The sequence below is a fragment of the Callorhinus ursinus genome, unplaced genomic scaffold (genome assembly GCF_003265705.2).
Source record: "Callorhinus ursinus isolate GAN/ISIS: 27379988/994484 unplaced genomic scaffold, GSC_fseal_2.0 scaffold29, whole genome shotgun sequence".
Classification (NCBI taxonomy): domain Eukaryota; kingdom Metazoa; phylum Chordata; class Mammalia; order Carnivora; family Otariidae; genus Callorhinus; species Callorhinus ursinus.
The window spans coordinates 1,739,435-1,758,289 of record NW_027397091.1 but is presented as its reverse complement, the minus strand read 5'-3'; the positions used below and the strand labels follow the sequence as shown (position 1 = coordinate 1,758,289).

The 18,855-nt window shown below is 39.5% G+C and overlaps 1 protein-coding gene across 2 annotated transcripts in view; it reads left to right on the top strand.

Moving 5' to 3' along the window:
- The window catches only part of RNF24 (ring finger protein 24), an 83,532-nt gene that overhangs the window by 37,539 nt on the left and 27,138 nt on the right, over positions 1-18,855 (top strand). For both annotated transcript variants that reach the window (XM_025876335.2, XM_025876336.2), the window contains one exon: positions 16,422-16,571. In XM_025876335.2, the coding sequence (XP_025732120.1) occupies positions 16,429-16,571 (143 nt within the window). In that variant the 5' untranslated portion in view covers positions 16,422-16,428. The remainder of the gene's footprint in view (positions 1-16,421; positions 16,572-18,855) is intronic.

Here is an 18,855-nt window from a genome sequence, read left to right as displayed (position 1 = left end):
AAAATCGTGATTAACTGTTTAATTACAACCTTTGGTAATAAAGGTTTTGATTTGATAAATCATATTGTCTTCTTAATAGAACTAATTAAGGGTAAAACTTTTTAAAACAAGTTGGACATTAGAAAGTCTCCAAATTTGTTAACATGCCCCAGTTCCAACTGTGTTTCCCAAATTTGCTTTTGGAAACCCAAAGTGTATCCCTCTCTATACACATAATTTTAAAATGGTAGTTGAGTTCCTGGACCTAATATAGAGCAGGCCCAAGAGCCTACTTTTATTCCATAGCTAGACCTTTAAAAAGGGCCATGCAGAAGATAGAAGTGGAAATGGAAGAAAATAATTTTCTCCTCTTTTCTGGGAAAGTTCCAAACCTAGGCAGAATTCTGAGGTGAACAACATTGTCATGTCAGATCTCTTTGAACACGTTTTTCTTATTCCTTTCTTTACCACAGACCTGGCACACAGTTCCTTGTTGAATTAGGCTAAAGTTTGGTGTGGGTTTTTTTTTCTTTTTTTAATTTAAATTCCAGTTAGTTAACATATAATGTAGTACTGGTTTCAAGAGAAGAATTTAGTGACTCATCACATACATCTAACACCCAGTGCTCATCCCAACCAGTGCCCTCCTTAATGCCCATCATGCGTTTAGCCCATCCCCCCACCAACCTCCCCTCCAGCAACCCTCAGTCTGTTTTCTGTATTTAAGTCTCTTGGGGTGCCTGGGTGGTTCAGTTGGTTGAGTGTCCGACACTTGATCTCAGGTCCTGGTCTCAGGGTCATGAGATTGAGCCCAGTGTCAGGCTCCATGCTGTGTGGGGAGTCTGCTGAAGATTCTCTCTCTCCCTCTCCCTCTGCCCTGCTGCCCCTCCTTTCTTTAATATAAATAAATCATTTTTAAAAAAGTCTTGTGGTTTGCCTCCCTGTTTTTATCTTGTTTCCTTCCCTTCCTCATGTTCATCTGTTTTCTTAAATTCCACATATAAGTGAAATCATATATTTGTCTTTCTCTGACTGATTTCACTTAGTATAATACACTCAATTCCACCCACGTCATTGGAAATGCCAAGATTTCATTCTTTCTGATTGCTGAGTAATATTCCACTGTGTGTATATACCACTCTTCTCTATCCATTCATCAGCCGTTGGACATTTGGGCTCTTTCCATAATTTGGTTATTGTTGATAATGCTGTTATAAACATTGGGGTGCATGTACCTCTTCAATCTGTATTTTGGTATCCTTTGGGTTAATACCTAGTAGTGCAATTGCTGGGTCATAGGGTAGTTCTATTTTTAACTTTTTGAGGAAGCTCCATATGGTTTTCCAGAGTGGCTGCCCCAGTTTGCATTCCCACCAACAATGTAAGAGGGTTCCCCTTTCTCTGCATCCTCACCAACATCTGTTGTTTCCTATGTTGTTTATTTTAGCCGTTCTGACAAGTGTAAGGTGGTTTCTCATCATGGTTTTGATTTGTGTTTCCCTGATGATGGGTGATGTTGAGCATCTTTTCATGTGTCTCATAGCCATCTGGATGTCTTCTTTGGAAAAGTATTCAAAAAAAAATTGTCTATTCATGTCTTCTGCCCATTTCTTAACTGGATTATTTGTTTTTTGGGTGTTCAGTTTGATGAGTTCCTTATAGGTTTTGGATACTAACCCTTTATCAGATATGTCATTTGCAAATATCTTCTCCCATTCTGTAGCCTGCCTTTTAGTTCTGTTGATTGTTTCCTTCACTATGCAGAAGATTTTTATCTTGATGAAGTCTCAATAGTTCATGTTTGCATTTGTTTCCCTTGCCTTGGGAGATGTGTCTAGTAGAAGTTGCTGGGACCAAGGTCAAAGAGGTTGCTCCCTGTTTTCTCCTCTAGGATTTTTATGGTTTCCTGTCTTACATTCAGATTCCATTTTGAACTTATTTTTTTGTCTGGTGTAAGAAAGTGGTCCAGTTTCATTCTTCATGTCACTGCCGAGTTTTCCCAACACCATTTGTTGAAGAGACTGTCTTTTTTCCATTAGCTATGTTTTCCTGCTTTGTCAAAGATTAGTTGACCATATAATTGTGGGTCCATTTCTGGGTTCTCCATTCTGTTCCATTGATCTGTGTGTCAGTTTTTGTGCCAGTACCAAACCATCTTGATGACTACAGCTTTGTAATACAGCTTGAAATCGGGAATCGTGATGCCTCCAGCTTTGATTTTCTTTTTCAGGATTGCTTTGGCTATTCAGTCTTTTGTGGTTCCAAACAAATTTTAGGATTGTTTGTTCTAGCTCTGTGAAAAATGCTGGTGGTATTTTGATAGGCATTGCATTGAATGTGTAGATTGCTTTGGGTAGTATAGACATTTTAACAATATTTGTCCTTCCAATCCATGAGCATGGCATGTTTTTCCATTTCTTTTTCTCCTCTTTGATTTCTTTCATAAGTGTTCTATAGTTTTCAGAGTACAGATCTTTTATCTCTTTGGTTGGGTTTATTCCTAAGTATCTTATGGGTTTTGGAGCAATTGTAAATGGGATTAATTCCTTGATTTCTTTTTCTGCTACTTCATGCTTGGTGTATAGACATGCAACAGATGTCTGTATGTTGATTTTATATCCTGTGCCTTTGCTGAGTTCATGTATCAGTTCTAGCAAATTTTTGGTGGAGTCTTTGGGGTTTTCTTTTTTTTTTTTTTTTAAGATTTTATTTATTTGAGAGAGCATGAGCTGGGGGAGAGGCAGATGGAGAGGGAGTGGCAGACTCCCCGCTGAGCAAGGAGCCCAACATGGGGCTTGATCCCAGGACCCTGGTTCGTGACCTGAGCCAAAGACAGATATTTAACCGATTGAGCAACCCAGGCACCCCTTTCAGGTTTTCTACATAGAGTATCATGTCATCTGCAAATAGTGAAAGTTTGACTTCTTCCTTGCCAATTTGGATGCCTTTTCTTTCTTTCTGTTGTCTGATTGCTGAGGCTAAGACTTTCGTTTACTGTGTTAAATAATAATGGTGAGAGTGTCTTGTTCCTGACCGTAGAGGACAAGCTCTCAGTTTTTCTCAGTTGAGGATGGTATTAGCTGTGGGTCTTTCATATATGGCCTTTATGATGTTAAGTATGTTCCATCTATCCCTACTTTCCTGAGGGTTTTTATCAAGAATGGATGCTATATTTGTCAAATGCTTTTTCTGCATCTATTGAGTAAATCATATGGTTCTTATCCTTTCTTTTATTAATGTGGTGTATCACATTGATTGATTTGTGAATATTGAACCACTCCTGCAGCCCAGGGATAAATCCTACTGGATCATGGTGAGTAATTCTTTTAATGTACTGTTGGATTCGATTTGCTAGTATCTTATTGAGAATTTTTGCATCCATGTTCATCAGGGATATTGGCCTGTAATTCTCCTTTTTGATGGTGTCCTTGGTTTTGGAATCAAGGTAATGCTGGCCTCATAGAATGAGTTTGGAAGTTTTCCTTCCATTTCTATTTTTTGGAATAATTTGAGAAGGATAGGTATTAACTCTTCTTTAAATGGCTGGTAGAATTCTCCTGGGAAGCCACCGACCCTGGACTTTTGTTTGTTGGGAGATTTTTGATTACTGACTCAATTTCTTTGCTGATTATAGGTCTGTTCAAATTTTCTATTTCTTCCTGTTTGTTTTCATAGTTTGTATGTTTCTAGGAATTTGTCCATTTCTTCCAGATTGCCCAATTTGTTGGCATATAATTGCTCATAATATTCTCTTATGATTATTTGTATTTCTGTGGTATTGGTTGTGATCTCTCCTTTCATTCGTGATTTTATTTATTTGGGACCTTTTTCTTTCCTTTTTGATAAGTCTGGCTGGGGGGTTATCAATTTTATTAATTCTTTTTTAAAATTATTTTTCCTTTTTTTTATTGTTAGTCACCATACAGTACATCATTAGTTTTTGATGTAGTGTTCCATGATTCATTGTTTGCATATAATTCTTTCACAGAACCAGCTCCTAGTTTCACTGATCTGTTTTACTGGTTTTTTGTTTGTTTGTTTCTATATCGTTTATTTCTGCTCTAATATTTATTATTTCCCTTCGTCTGCTGGCCATATGTTTTATTTGCTGTTCCTTTTCTAGCTACTTTAGATATAAGGTTAGGTTGTGTATTTGACACTTTTCTTGCTTCTTGATGAAGGCCTGTATTGCTATATACTTTCCTCTTATGACTGCCTTTGCTGCATCCCAAAGGTCTTGGACTTGGACTGTTGTGTTTTCATTTTCGTTTGCTTCCATGTATTTTTTTATTTATTTTTTTAATTTTCTGGTTAACCCATTCATTCTTTAGTAGGATGTTCTTTAACATCTATATGTTTGTGGTCTTTCTAAATTTTTTCTTGTGGTTGACTTCAGGTTCGATAGTGTGTGGTCTGAAAATATGCTTGGTATGATCTCGATCTTTCTGTTCTGTTGAGGGCTGATTTATGACCCAGTATGTGATCTATTCTGGAGAATGTTCCATGTGCTCTCGAAAAGAATGTGCATTCTGCTGCTTTAGATGAAGTGTTCTGAATATATCTGTTAAATCTGTCTGGTCCAGTGTGTCATTCAAAGCCATTGTTTCTTGTTGATTTTCTGCTTAGATGATCTGTCCATTGCTGTAAGTGGAGTGTTAAAGTCCCCTGCTATTATTGTATTATCAGTGAGTTTATGTTTGTTACCAACTGATGTAAATATTTATGCCGCCAACATAGGAGCACCCAAATATATATATTTGTTAGATCAACCCCTTGATTATGATATAGTGCCCTTCTTCATCTCTTGTTACAGTCTTTGTTTTAAAATCTAGTTTGTCTGATATAAGTATGGTACTCTGGCTTTCTTTTGTCATCCATTAGCATGATAGATGGTTTTCCACCCCCTCACTTTCAATGTGCAGATGTCTTTGGGTCTAAATTGAGTCTCTTGTAAACAGCATATTGATGGGTCTTGTTTTTTAATCCATTCTGATACACTGTGTCTTTTGATTGGAGCACTGACTCCATTTACATTCAGAGTGGTTATTGAAAGATAGGATTTTAGTGCCATTGTGTTACTGTAAAGTTGATGTTTCTGGTGATGTTCTCTGTACCTTTCTAGTTTTTGTTGCTTTTGGTCTTTTTTTCCCCCCACTCAAAGATTCCCCCTTACTATTTCTTGCAGGGCTGGTTTAGTGGTCACGAACTCCTTTAGTTTCTGTTTGTCTTGGAAACTCTTGATCTCTCATTGTATTCTGAATGATAGCCTTGCTGGATAAAGTATTCTTGACTGCTTATTTTTCCCATTTAGCACGTTGAATATATCATGTCACCCCTTTCTGGCTTGCCAAGTTTTTGTGGACATGTCTGCTGCTAACCTTATGTGTCTACCCTCATAGGGTAAGGATATTTGCTCTAGCTGCTTTCAGAATTCTCTTTAACTTTGTATTTTGCAAGTTTCGCTATGATATGCCTTGGTGTTGACCTGTTTTTGTTGATTTTGAGAGGAGTTCTCTATGCCTCTTGGACTTGAATGCCTGTGTCCTTTCCCAGATTAAGGAAGTACTCAGCTAATATTTTTTCAAATAAACCTGCCCCTTTTTCCCCTCTCTTCTTCTGGGACTCCTTTGATACAGATATTATTGCACTTTGCAAAATCACTGAGTTAACTAAGTCTACATTTGTGATCTAATAATTTTCTTTCCCTCTTCTTTTCAACTTTGTTATTTTCCATAATTTTATTTTCTATATCATCTGTCAATCCTCTGCTTCTTCCATCCTCATTGTGATAATTCAGTTGGTTTTGCATATCAGTTATAACATTTTTCATTTCGGCCTGACTACTTTTTAGGTCTTTTATCTCTGCAGCCGGGGTTTCTCTGGTGTCTTCCTTCTTCTTCAAGCCTAGCTAGTATTCTTATGACTATTCTAAATTCTTGTTCAGATATATTGTTTATATCTGTTTTGAGTAAATCCCTGGCTGTGATTTCTTCCTGATCTTTCTTTTGGGGAGAATTCCCTAGGCTCGTCATATGTCTAGGTTTCTGTCTTTTGTGTATTATGAAAGCTTGATATGTTTCCTGCTCCTGAGAATAATACCATATTAAGAAGAGGTCATAGGGGCGCCTGGGTGGCTCAGTTGGTTAAGCGACTGCCTTCGGCTCAGGTCATGATCCTGGAGTCCCGGGATCGAGTCCCACATCGGGCTCCCTGCTCAGCGGGGAGTCTGCTTCTCCCTCTGACCCTCTTCCCTCTCATGCTCTCTATCTCTCGTTCTCTCTCTCTCAAATAGATAAATAAAATCTTTAAAAAAAAAAAAAAAAAAAGAAGAGGTCATACACTGTTCAGGGCCTGGCACTTCAGAAAGTGTTTCCAGTGCCCTCTGCTGTTCTGTTTTGGCTGCTCTTTCCCACAGATCAAAGCAAGGAGTTCCTCCTTGCTTGCCAGGGGGTGGGGTGATGGGGTGGGGGTGTTTGGACCTTTAACTAGATGTACTTTGATTTGTTTATTAATATAAGCCTGAAAAAGGAAAAAAGCCCTAACCAGAGAAAAGGAAAAGGAACAAAAAAGCAAACAAACAAACAAAAAACTATAAGCCTGATTCCAAAGAATAATAAAGAAGGAAAAAAGAAAAGAAATAGAAAAAAAAAGCATGATCCAAGAAAAGGAAACAAACAATCCAACAAACGAACAAAAACCTATAAGCCTGATGCCAAACAAAAAACGAAGAAAAGAAGAAAAAAAAATAAAAATATAAAAAATAAAATTAAAAAAAAAAAAAAGAAAGCCTGGTCCTATTTCCACCAGAACTGAGGCTAACGCTTTTTGAGCACTCTATGATGGGTAGAATTGCTACATGCAAGGGGCCTGTGTTGGTCTGAGGGAGAGGTCTGCTGTGCTGGCTCACAATCAGACCTGCCCTTGTAAAGATGCCCCTGTGGGGTGCAGGGGGACAGGGTTTGGTGTAATCAACTCCAGCCTCCATTGGAGGTGCTGTGTTTCTCTCTAAAGTCTTAACTGTGCTGGGATGTGGGGAGTGGTGGAAGACAACATCATCACCCCAGCCCTTTCCTCCTGGGGAATGAAGGGGAATTTGCTGCCCCCCACTGTTCAGGAGGCCCTCACAGAAAAGCAGTCTCCTCTCCTGTGTCCCAGGCTTTTGTCAGATCCCTGCCCTTAATCTGTCTGTGCCCGGCCATCAGCATGCCTAGCACCACAGTTCTGTTTTATCTCTGGTGACTGGCTGGGATTCAAAACTCCAAATCTGGGGCACCTGGGTGGCTCAATTGTTTAAGCATGTGACTCTTAATCTTGGCTCAGATCTTGATTTCAGGGTCATGAGTTCAAGCCCCACCTTGGGCTCCACACTGGGTGTGGAGCCTACATTAAAAAGAAGAAGAAGAAGAAAGAAAAACTCCAAATCCTAAAGGACCCGGCAAAGCATGGTCCTGATCCCTTCCTCCTGAGGAGGGCCTCACTGTGCACGGGGCACTGTTCTGTCCCAGAAAAGCAGTCGCAGGGCTGCACTTGGTGGCTAGAGTCTATTGTGACATGCAGTGGAAAAACTGCAACCAGGTTATCTGCCCTCTGCCTGCACCTCTGTCTTGTACTGTTGAATGGTCACTCATTGGCTCCCGGCAGTCCTTTTGTCCTTGGAGAGGCAAAGTACCCTCTTCCAAATGTACTCCAGGAAGGGGAGTAATCTCTCCCAGTGTGACCCAGGGGATCCCCTCACCACAGTGTATTGTGCGAACCCTATGCACTGCTCTCTCCCCTGCTCTTTCTCCCCAACTTTGCTCTGTGAAAAGGGCTCCCTCCCCTTCACAGCACTGCGGCTTTTCTCTCCCCCAGTTCACACCTCTGAACCTCACATCTGCCATGCTCTTTCCCTCCAATCATGCAGATTGTTTTCTTAATCTTCAGATCGATTTCCTAGTTCAAAATGATTTGATTTTGATCTACCTATGTTTGAGGGACCAGGCAAGCTCAGGGTCCCCCTACTGTAACTCCACCATCTTAACTCCTGTGTTTGACATAATGTGACCAACAACCTCTACTAGTAAATGCTACTAACCAGGGAAGGAGATGAAGCTTGCCTGGTCAGGCCTCTTGCTTGTTGTATTCTATGTGGACTCTGTCCTAGAGTAAATACATCAACTTAAAAGATGTAGAGGATTACAATGAAAAAAATAGTAGTATACAGGCTGCAAACATATGCAAGCAGCATTGTGAAAATAATGTATCAAGAGCAGAAGTCATGTATTTAGAGATCCAAAGACTGCTCTAGAGAAATTGTACCAAGTATTAACAAAGTAAAGCATAAAGTTCTAAGAAAGAGGGAAATAACTCCAAAGATAAAAAAACAGAGGATGAGTTGATGAGAATTCTCAGGATGTACTTGAGGGGAAAAGATACTTCTGAAATAGGGAATGAAATAAAAGCAGCAAAATAAATGAACAAAAATGTTTAAGCAGTCCCAGGTGTTGATCGTGTTATGTATGCATTAGTCATACTGTTTCCCACCAACAGATGTATAGGACCATAGATGCACAGGGTTTTTTTTTTTCCATGATTCTATGGAAATAAAAGTTGAAAATAATCAAAGAACAGCAGTGAAAGAAAGAATTCTCTGCATATCCACTTCCTTTGTAGTCTCCCTGGCTTAATGAAGGAGCCCACCTGGGCTAGGTTCTGAGCTAGGACTTCTGTTCTCCTAGCCCCTGGAGACTTGCCCATGTCAGCAGGTGCCTCACCATAAAAGGGGCTTCACTGTTCACTACTGAGCACCTCAGAGTTCTTATTTTCTCTTAGAATTTGATCAGGACAAAACATGGTGAGTCAATCAAGCTTTATGTTTCTTCTGCTGAAGACTTAAAAAATAATAGGTAGGAAGAAAGTGCTCAACTGAAGACTTTAAAAATGGAAAGGAACACCTATATAAAGGACATGATAAAAATTTCTTCCATGAAATCAATTAAACAACTTAAAAGGATAACCAGGAATTCTGTATAGAAAGAAATATCAAGGGATTAACCATAAAAGTGATATATTCAAAGATGAAGTTAATCTTTAAGAGACTATAATTATAGATAATATAATTAGAGCAAACTGGGAATATAATGTGAAGTATTTTCTATAACTATTTGTTACGAGTCTTTTAGGGGCACCTGGGTAGCTCAGTCAGTTGAGCATCTGACTCTTGGTTTCAGCTCAAGTCGTGATCTCAGGGTCGTGAGATCGGGCCCCATGTCAGGCTCCATGCTCAACACAGAGTCTGCTAGAGCTTCTCTCTCTCCCTCTCCCTCTGCCCCTCCCCCCACTCATGCTCATTCTCTAAAATAAATATTTTTTTAAAAAAGAGTCTTTCAAGGACCTACTGAGTGACTAGAAGCTGAACATAAAGGAGTACATACAGTGTGATTCCATTTAACTATGAAATTCTAGATTAAGGAAAATTAATCTGTAATGATAGAAATCAGATCAGTGGTTGCGAGTAGTGATTAACTGCACAGGGGTACAAGGGAACTTTCTGGGTAAATGGAAATGTTCTGTGTCTTGATTAGGGTTGTGGTAACATGGGTGTATTCATTTGTCCAAACACTTTGACCTGTACACACAATGTGAGTGCATTTTTATAAGTAAATTATGTCTCATTTAAAAAAAAAGGATTTTAAAAGCCTAAAATAATTTTTCTTAAGTTTTTCTTGGATGTCTGTAATAAGACACAAGTATGTTGGGTTTTTTTAATGGTTTGTGAACCATAAATTGTAAAATACAGTAATCTAATTGTTGATGTCTCTTTTTCTGAGCATTTTTTTATTTAAATTCAATTAGCCAACGTATAGTACATCATTAGTTTCAGATGTAGTGTTCAATAACTCATCAGTTGCCTATAACACCCAGTGCTCATCACATCACGTGCCCTCCTTAATGCCCATCACCCAATTACTCCATCCCCCCACCCATCTCCCCTCCAGCAACCCTCAGTTTGTTTCCTGTAGTTAAGAATCTCTCATGGTTCAGACGATGGACTCTGAAAAACAAACTGAGGGTTCTAGAGGGGAGGGGGGTGGGGGGATGGGTTAGCCTGGTGATGGGTATTAAGGAGGGCACATTCTGTGTGGAGCACTGGGTGTTATGCACAAACAATGAATCATGGAACACTACATCAAAAACTAATGTAATGTATGGTGATTAACATAACAGTTAAAAAATGAAAAAAGAAAAAAAAAAGAATCTCTCATGGTTCTTCTCCCTCTCTGATGACTTCCCATTCAGTTTTCCCTCCCTTCCCCCTATGATCCTCTGCACTGTTTCTCATATTCCACATATGAGTGAAACCATGTGATAATTGTCTTTCTCTGATTGACTTATTTCGCTCAGCATAATACCCTTCAGTTCCATACACATCACTATAAATGGTAAGGATTCATCCTTTCTGATAGCTGAGTTATATTCCATTATATATACATACCATATCATTTTTATCCATTCATCTGTCAATGGACATCTCAGCTCTTTCCACAGGTTGGCTATTGTGGACATTGCTGCTATGAACATTGGGGTGCAGGTGCCCCTTCAGATCACTACCTTTGAATCTTTGGGGTAAATACCTAGTAGTGCAATTGCTGGGTCATAGGGTAGCTCTATTTTTAACTTCTTGAGGAACCTCCATACCGTTTTTTCTGAGCATTTTTAAAGCAAAAGTAGAATGCTAATTACTGGGAAGATGGTGTGGTATTGTCCAGGGAACAGGAACTGGCCTACGAAGAATGTGGCTATCAAACACACTTCAAGAAACAGTGCTGTAGCTTTTCTGGCTGTGGTGCATTGTGTTAAACTCAGGACCTCTGTGCAGCCAAATCTCATACTCTGTCCCTTTTCTATATTGGTGAGCAATCCCACTGCCCATAAAATACTCAGATCTTCCCACCTCTTTCTTTTCTTTTCTTTTTTTATTTTTTATTTATTTTTTTTAAGATTTTATTTATTCTACAGAGAGCACACACACTGGCAGGGGAGCGGGACAGGGAGAAGCAGGCTCCCTGCTGAGCAAGGAGCCCAGTGCAGGGCTCAATCCCAGGAACCTGGGGTCATGAACTGAGCGAAAGGCAGATGCTTAACCAACTGAGCCACCCAGACACCTCTCTTTTCTTTTTTAAATAACCTGATTAGATGATTTGAAATTTAGACTGAAACTAGAGATATCAGGAGCTATGAATTTCATAAGAAGGGAAAAGGTTTTCATGCAAATGAAATCAGAAATGCCAAGATCAGCAGTACACTGTGTGTTCTATTTCTCCTCTTCACTCCCACAAGGAGCCGTTCCTAAATAATTTTTACATTTGTAATACCTAAATAACAAAGTATGCTTATTACTAGGATGATAATAGTGGATCTCTTTTTATTTTTTTTTAAGATTTATTCAAGAGCACGTGGGGAGGAGGCAGAGGGAGAGAATCTTAAGTAGACTCCCTGCTGCGCACAGAGCCCAACATGGGTCCTGATCTCCCCAACCCTGAGATCATGACCTGAGCCAAAATCAAGAGTCAGCTGCTTAACCGACTGAGTCACCAGGCACCCCAGTCGTGGCTCTCTTTTTATTATTTTTTTAAGATTTTATTTATTCATTTGAGACAGACCATGAGCAGGTGGGAGAGGCAGAAGCGGGCTCCCTGCTGAGCCAGGAGCCCGATGTGGGGCTCAATCCCAGGACCCCAGGACCATGACCCGAGCCAAAGGCAGATGTTTAACCATCTGAGCCACCCAGGCACCCCAGTGGCTCTCTTTTTAAAAATGACCTTATTTTAAAAGGTTAATACGCTGAAAAGATATTATGATGAAAATATTATAAAACTAAAGTGTCACTAGACTAGTATTAATATCTTGGAATAATACACCATCTATTTAGACTCTTGGGCCAACATTTCAATTGTAGCTAAGCAATTAAATTATCAAAAGAATAGAAAATTCCTAAAATGTATTCTGCATCAGCTGTCCTCCGCCAACCCCACTCCTCTGGTAATAGGTTGTAAGGCCCTGCCTAGAAGGGAGAACTCATAGAATAATCTCAGCAGCCAGGTCTCAGGAGCACTGAGGTAGATGTCTCTTCCCTCTAATGACAGTGCTACCTTTAATCCTCTACATGTCTGTGTACCTATTCAGAATTCCTCAAGTTTGTTGGTGGTGCCACCCAGTGCAAGGACTCCTGCAGGGCAACATTCTCACACCACTGACACACTCCCTGCTGGCCTGTATTGATGGCTGCTTTTAGCCAAAATAAGTTTCCCGTTTCTGCCTCTGGGGACCAGGTTGGCAGGCCACTTGACACAAAGCTTAGCAGCGTGTGCAGAAGTGCTCCCTGAGAAAGGAGCACTTAGTTTGGTGAAATCCTTTCCAGAGACTTGATCTTTGTCAGGGCTTCTTTTATGTTCTTTTACTTAATGTCACCCCTCCTCCTTGTCCCTGCCAAAATGTGCTCACACACACACAAATGCACTAAAACCTTAGTATTTTGTCCTCTTAGAGTTTTCAGACACTTCAGGATCTGTGGTCTTATTTTATCCTTCCAGGAATCCATTGAAGTCCATAGAATAGGCATTGTTCCACTTGAAAAATGAGAAAATTAAGGTATAGCTGGACCAATTACCGACGTATAGCTAGTGATATCCTGGGAACAATATCCAGAGTTGCTGACTGCAAACCTGTCCCTTTTTCTACGACACCGCTTTCTGTTTGCCTGCTTCCTCTCTATTAGCCCTTACAGGATGGATGTTTAATCTCTTATTTCCTAAGGTGAGAATTCTTTTACCAAGCCTAGTTTGTCTGGTGAGGGATATTTCTAAGGGATTGAAGAACAGCCATCTAAGTCTTGACTATAGCAAGGGTCATCAAGTGAGGCCCTCTCAGCGATGGGGAGATTGAGTTAAGTTTAGTGCAGCTATAATTTTTTTACAGTTCTCTAATGTGCGTGCTAGATATATTCAATGAAGTATTCCTTAACTCCTTCCTTCCCTTCCAAGATGATCTGAGTGTAGGAAAAAGGAAATTATGTATCTGAGTAAAAAAGCACTTGCAGAAAATGGCTAAAGGTTCAAAACTAAATATTACCCATTATTTATATTTAGAAGTTCTCAGAGAAGAGTTTCCATGGGATGAAGTTGTCCTTTGCAGCTGTTGACTTCCTGGTATAAGTTTTTAGAAGCTGGAAATTAATAAGTAATAAGTAAAAGTAATAAGTCATGGGGCAAAGGTACAAATGTAGTGATCTGAAGGGGCACATGCACCCCAATGTTTATAGCAGCAATGGTTTGTGGAATGGAAAGAGTCTAGATGTCCATCAACAGATGAATAGATAAAGCAGATGTATATATACAATGGAATATTATGCAGCCATCAAAAAAAATCTTGCCTTTTGCAACGACATGGATGGAACTAGAGGATATTATGCTAAGCGAAATAAGTCAATCAGAGAAAGACAATTATCATATGATCTCACTGATATGTGGAATTTGAGAAACAAGGCAGAGGATCATAGGGGAAGAGAGGGAAAAACGAAACAAGACGAAACCAGAGAGGGAGACAAACCATAAGAGACTCAATCTCAGGAAACAAACTGAAGGTTGCTGGAGTGGAGGAGGGTGGGAGGGATGGGGTGGCTGGGTGATGGATATTGGGGAGGGTATGTGCTATGGTGAGTGCTGTGAATTGTGTAAGACTGTTGAATCACAGACCTGTACCCCTGAAACAAATAATACATTATATGTTAATAAAAATAATTAATTAAAAAAAAAAAGTCAAGGCACCTGGTTAAGCATCTGCTTTCAGCTCAGGTCATGATCCCAGGGTCCTGGGATCAAGCCCCGCATCCGGCTTCTTGCTCGGCGGGGAGTCTGCTTCTCCCTCTCCCTCCACTGTTCCCCCTGCTTGTACTCTCTCGCTCTCTCTGTCAAATAAATTAATAAAATCTTTTAAAAAAATAAAAATAAATAAATTTTAAAAAATAAGTCATGGGGCACCTGGGTGGCTCAGTCGGTTAAGTGCTAACTCTTGATTTCAGCTCAGCTCAGGTCATGATCTCAGGGTCGTGGGATCGAGCCTTGCGTTGAGCTCCATGCTCAGTGAAGAGTCTGCTCCCTCTCCTTCTGCCCCTCCCCACGTTTGTGTGTGTGTGTGCACTCTCTCTCTCAAATAAATTTTTTTTAAAGTAATAACTCATTAGATTTCAGATACAGCCAGTAAGTATCTCAGTAGTGTCTATAAATATAGTCTTCTGGGAACCAACAAAGACATTAAAAATCTGTAAACACTTTTTAAATTTACATTATATAAATAAATTTATATTATATAAAAAAGTAGGTTTTTATTTTGTTTTGATTTTGGCAGTAGTCATTGTTATAATTCACTTATCAATATGTGGTCTTGATGATCAGGCCTAGTAGTTGCTCTTTCTTTCGTAATGAATCAAAATGACAAGAAAAGTTCTAGTGAAAAGGTGTGATGAGCCAGTTTATCACTAAAGCTCATCATCTAATGGAGAGGGCAACCTCCATTCATGGAATTTGAACTGTGTGGTGATCGGTAAGTATTACCAAGCAAATTGACAGAAATAGCCCCCTTTTTAATGTTTAAACAATATTTGCTGTTTTCTGATTATAAAAACAACACAAGAGAAAAACCATAGAGCATATAGGCTATGGATGCACTGGCTTTGGAGTTGGAGAAGGCTTGGCTCCCATACATACTTGGTCAGTCATGACTATGTGACCAAAAGTCTCTAAGCTTTGGTGTCCTTATCTATAAAATGGGAGATACCAGGGTACCTACCTATAGAGGTATTATGTGAAGATAAAATAAAGCCAGTAAAATGCTTAGAACAGGCCTAACCTAATAAAGGGAGTTAAAAAAAAAAAAAAAGAAAATCAAAATGACTAGTGAACCACAAGCCACTGTTAATATTTTGACATGTTGGCTTTCAGGCTTTTTTCTGCCATACACACACATACACCAGTATGTACACATTTTTCAACCTTTTCCAAAATTGGGATATTTTATATACAATCTATAGCCTGCTTAATTTTTCTCACATATCTTTTTTTTTTAAGATTTGTTTATTTAGGGGTACCTGGGTGGCTCAGTTGGTTAAGCATCTGCCTTCAGCTCAGGTCATGATCCCAGGGTCCTGGGATCAAGTCCCACATCGGGCTCCTTGCTCAGCGGGGAACCTGCTTCCCCCTCTGCCTACTGCTCCCCCTGCTTGTGCGCTCTCTCTCTCTGACAAATAAATAAAATCTTTTTTAAAAAAGATTTTATTTATTTGAGAGAGAGGGAGAGAATCTCCAGCAGACTTCCCCCCAAGTGTGGAGCCCGACGCAGGGCTTAGTTCCATGACCCCGAGATTATGACCTGAGCTGAAATCAAAGCCACGCACTTAACTGACTTGAACCACCCAGGTCCCCCTCCGACATACCTTTATCTTGCCCTTGATATTAAAATTCACTGAAACAGATTTTCATGACCTTATAATACTGTAACATGATTCAACATAATTATTTAATCATTGCCTCCTTGTGAGATGTGTTATTTCCAATATTTTACTATTATTAATGCTGCTACTTTTTTTTAAAAGATTTTATTTATTTATTAGAGAACGCACAGAGGAAAGAGTGAGAGGGAAAAGCAGACTCTCAGCTGAGCGGAGAGCCTGAGCAGTTTGAGGTTGAACTTTTTTATATGTTTATTGATTCCTGGCATTATTTCAGCAAAATGCCTTTTTTTTAAGATTTTATTTATTTATTTGTCAGAGAGAGCACAAGAAGGGGGGAATGGGAGACAGAGGGAGAAGCAGGCTCCCCGCTGAGCAAATAGCCCAGTGTGGGACTCAATCCCAGGACCCTGAGATCATGACCTGAGCCAAAAGCAGACACTTAACCAACTGAGTCACCCACGCGTCCCAGTGAAATGCCTTTTTATGAATGAATGTAACTTGTAAAAGTTTTTAGGTAGGATCTCAAGCTTCTAGAATAGTGCCAGGTACATAGCAAGTACTCAGTAAATATTTGTGGCATGATAAATGGATGAATGGCAAGAATATTAACTCTTTATCATATTTGTTTCAAATGAGGTCAAGTCTTAATAAAATTGTTGCCTTGTATACATACAAAGATAATGCTGTCGGGGCACCTGGGTGGCTCAGTCGTTAAGTGTCTGCCTTCGGCTCAGGTCATGATCCCAGGGTCCTGGGATCGAGCCCCACAGTGCTCCCTGCTCCACGGGAAGCCTGCTTCTCCCTCTCCCACTCCCCCTGCTTGTGTTCCCTCTCTCGCTGTGTCTCTCTCTGTCAAATAAATAAATAAAATCTTTAAAAAAAAAAAAAAGATAATGCTATCTTGGTTCTTAGTCTTTATAACCTAATTTTTTTCCATTCTTTTCTTCCCCCACAGTTCATCCATGAGCTCGGATTTCCCACATTACAACTTCAGGATGCCTAATATTGGATTCCAGAATCTGCCTCTCAACATATATATTGTGGTTTTTGGCACTGCTATATTTGTCTTCATCCTTAGTTTACTCTTCTGTTGCTACTTGATTAGGTAATCAATTTTCATTCTATGTTACTTCAGAATATGTTAAACAATTATAAATCAGCTTCCCTTATGTTAAAAAATTGTGTAAGTACGATAATTAGCAAATTTTCTCTTTTTTTAAATTTGTTTATTTATTATTCAAGCAATCTCTATACCCAGTGTGGGGCTCAAACTCATGAGCTCTTGATCATGAGCTCAAGATCAAGAGCTGTGACAAGATCTGAGCCTTTAAACAGGTTCTTGTGGTCTCAAGATTTTAAGCTCCTTTGGTCAGGTGTTCAGGTTATTGATTACATAAAACTCTAAATATTCAGGGCACCTGGGTGGCTCAGTCAGTTGTGTGTCTGCCTTTGGCTTGGGTCATGGTCCCAGGGTCCTCGGATCGAGTCCTGCATTGGGCTCCCTGCTCAGCGGGGAGTCTGCTTCTCCCTCTCTCCTTCTGCCGCTCCCTACCACTCATGCCTCTCCCTCTCTCTCTCAAATAAATAAAAACTTAAAAAAAAAAAAAAACTATTCCACAAGCTCTACAGCACATGTACAGACAGTGACACCTCACTTGAAGGAGTAATGGATTTGGCCAGTAAAGATTCACAGTTGACTAACTTATAATTGTTTAAGCAAGCATCTTCCTCTTTTAAGTTTTTAAATAGGATCTAATATTCAAAGCCAAAACTCAGACTACAAAAATTCATGTACTATATTGTTCAAAGAGCTTTATGAGTAAAAGGGTAGAAAGCTGGGTTTTATTAAGCAATTATACTTCTAACAATTTTTATTATTTGTACAGTATGTGATTATGGTTAAGATAAATACCATCATTGGATATCTTTCAGCAATAATTGTTTCCTCCAGTGACCACTCACTGATGGTCAAATTCAAACGAATTTAGTGTGTATTTCCAATATTCTGACAAGTGAATTTACGTTCTTCATAGAAAGTGAATCTTTTCTGAAGCTCTCACAAAATGTAATCACTTCTTATCTCTCATAGATACGCTGGCTGGTTATGATTTTTAGGTCTTAGAGTAATAAACACCTTAGCTAATTATAGCTTTTAGGAAAAGCTTTTTTTTTTTAATTTTATTTATTTATTTGACAGAGAGAGACACAGCGAGAGAGGGAACACAAGCAGGGGGAGTGGGAGAAGGAGAAGCAGGCTTCCCGCTGAGCAGGAAGCCCAATGGGGGGCTTAATCCCAGGACCCTGGGATCATGCTCTGAGCCGAAGTCAGACACTTAACCAACTAAGCCACCCAGGTGCCCCTTTAATTCATATATCTGATAAAGATTTAATAAGCAGAATATATTTTTTAAAAAATCTTACAATTCAATGACAAAAAGACAACTGAATTTTAAAATAGACAAAGGACTTAAATAAATAGCCATTTCCCCAAAAAGGATATATGAATGGCCAGCAAGTACATGAAAAGAAGTTCAACATCATTGGTCATAAAGGAAATGCAAAATAAAACCACTATGAGATACCACTTCACAACTACTAGGATGTTGTAATCAAAAATACAGAAAATTACGTGTCCTACCTAGAAAGATCTGTAAAAAGAAAGAAGATCTAATAAATAGAGGAATATACTACGTTCATAGGTTAGAAACTTTGTCTTGCAAAGATCTTCCACAATTGATCTATAAATTCTATATACAACTTCAGTTAAAATCCCAACAGATTTTTTGTGGAAAGTGACTACCTCATAAAATTTATATGGAAGTGCTGAGGATCAAGAATAGCCAAGACGGCTTTTCTGCCCGTGGACGCTGCCAAGTAAGCATCGTTAAAGTCTCCTCTCCCACCACTGTCATGTCTAAGTCAGAGTCTCCCAAAGAACCTAAACAGCTGTGGAAAGATTTTTGTTGGTGGCATTAAAGAAGACACTGAAGAACATCATCTAAGAGATTATTTTGAACAGTGTGGGAAAATTGAAGTGATGGAGATCATGACTGACCGAGGCAGTGGCAAAAAGAGAGGTTTTGCTTTTGTAACATTTGATGACCATGACTCTGTAGACAAGATTGTCATTCAAAAATACCATACTGTGAACGGCCATAACTGTGAAGTAAGGAAAGCCCTATCTAAGCGAGAGATGGCTAGTGCTTCATCCAGCCAATGAGGTCAAAGTGGTTCTGGAAACTTTGGTGGTGATTGTGGAGGTGGTTTTGGTGGGAATGACAGCTTTGGTCGTGGAGGGAACTTCAGTGGTCGAGGTGGCTTTGGTGGCAGTCGAGGTGGTGGTGGATATGGTGGTAGTGGGGATGGCTATAATGGATTTGGTAATGATG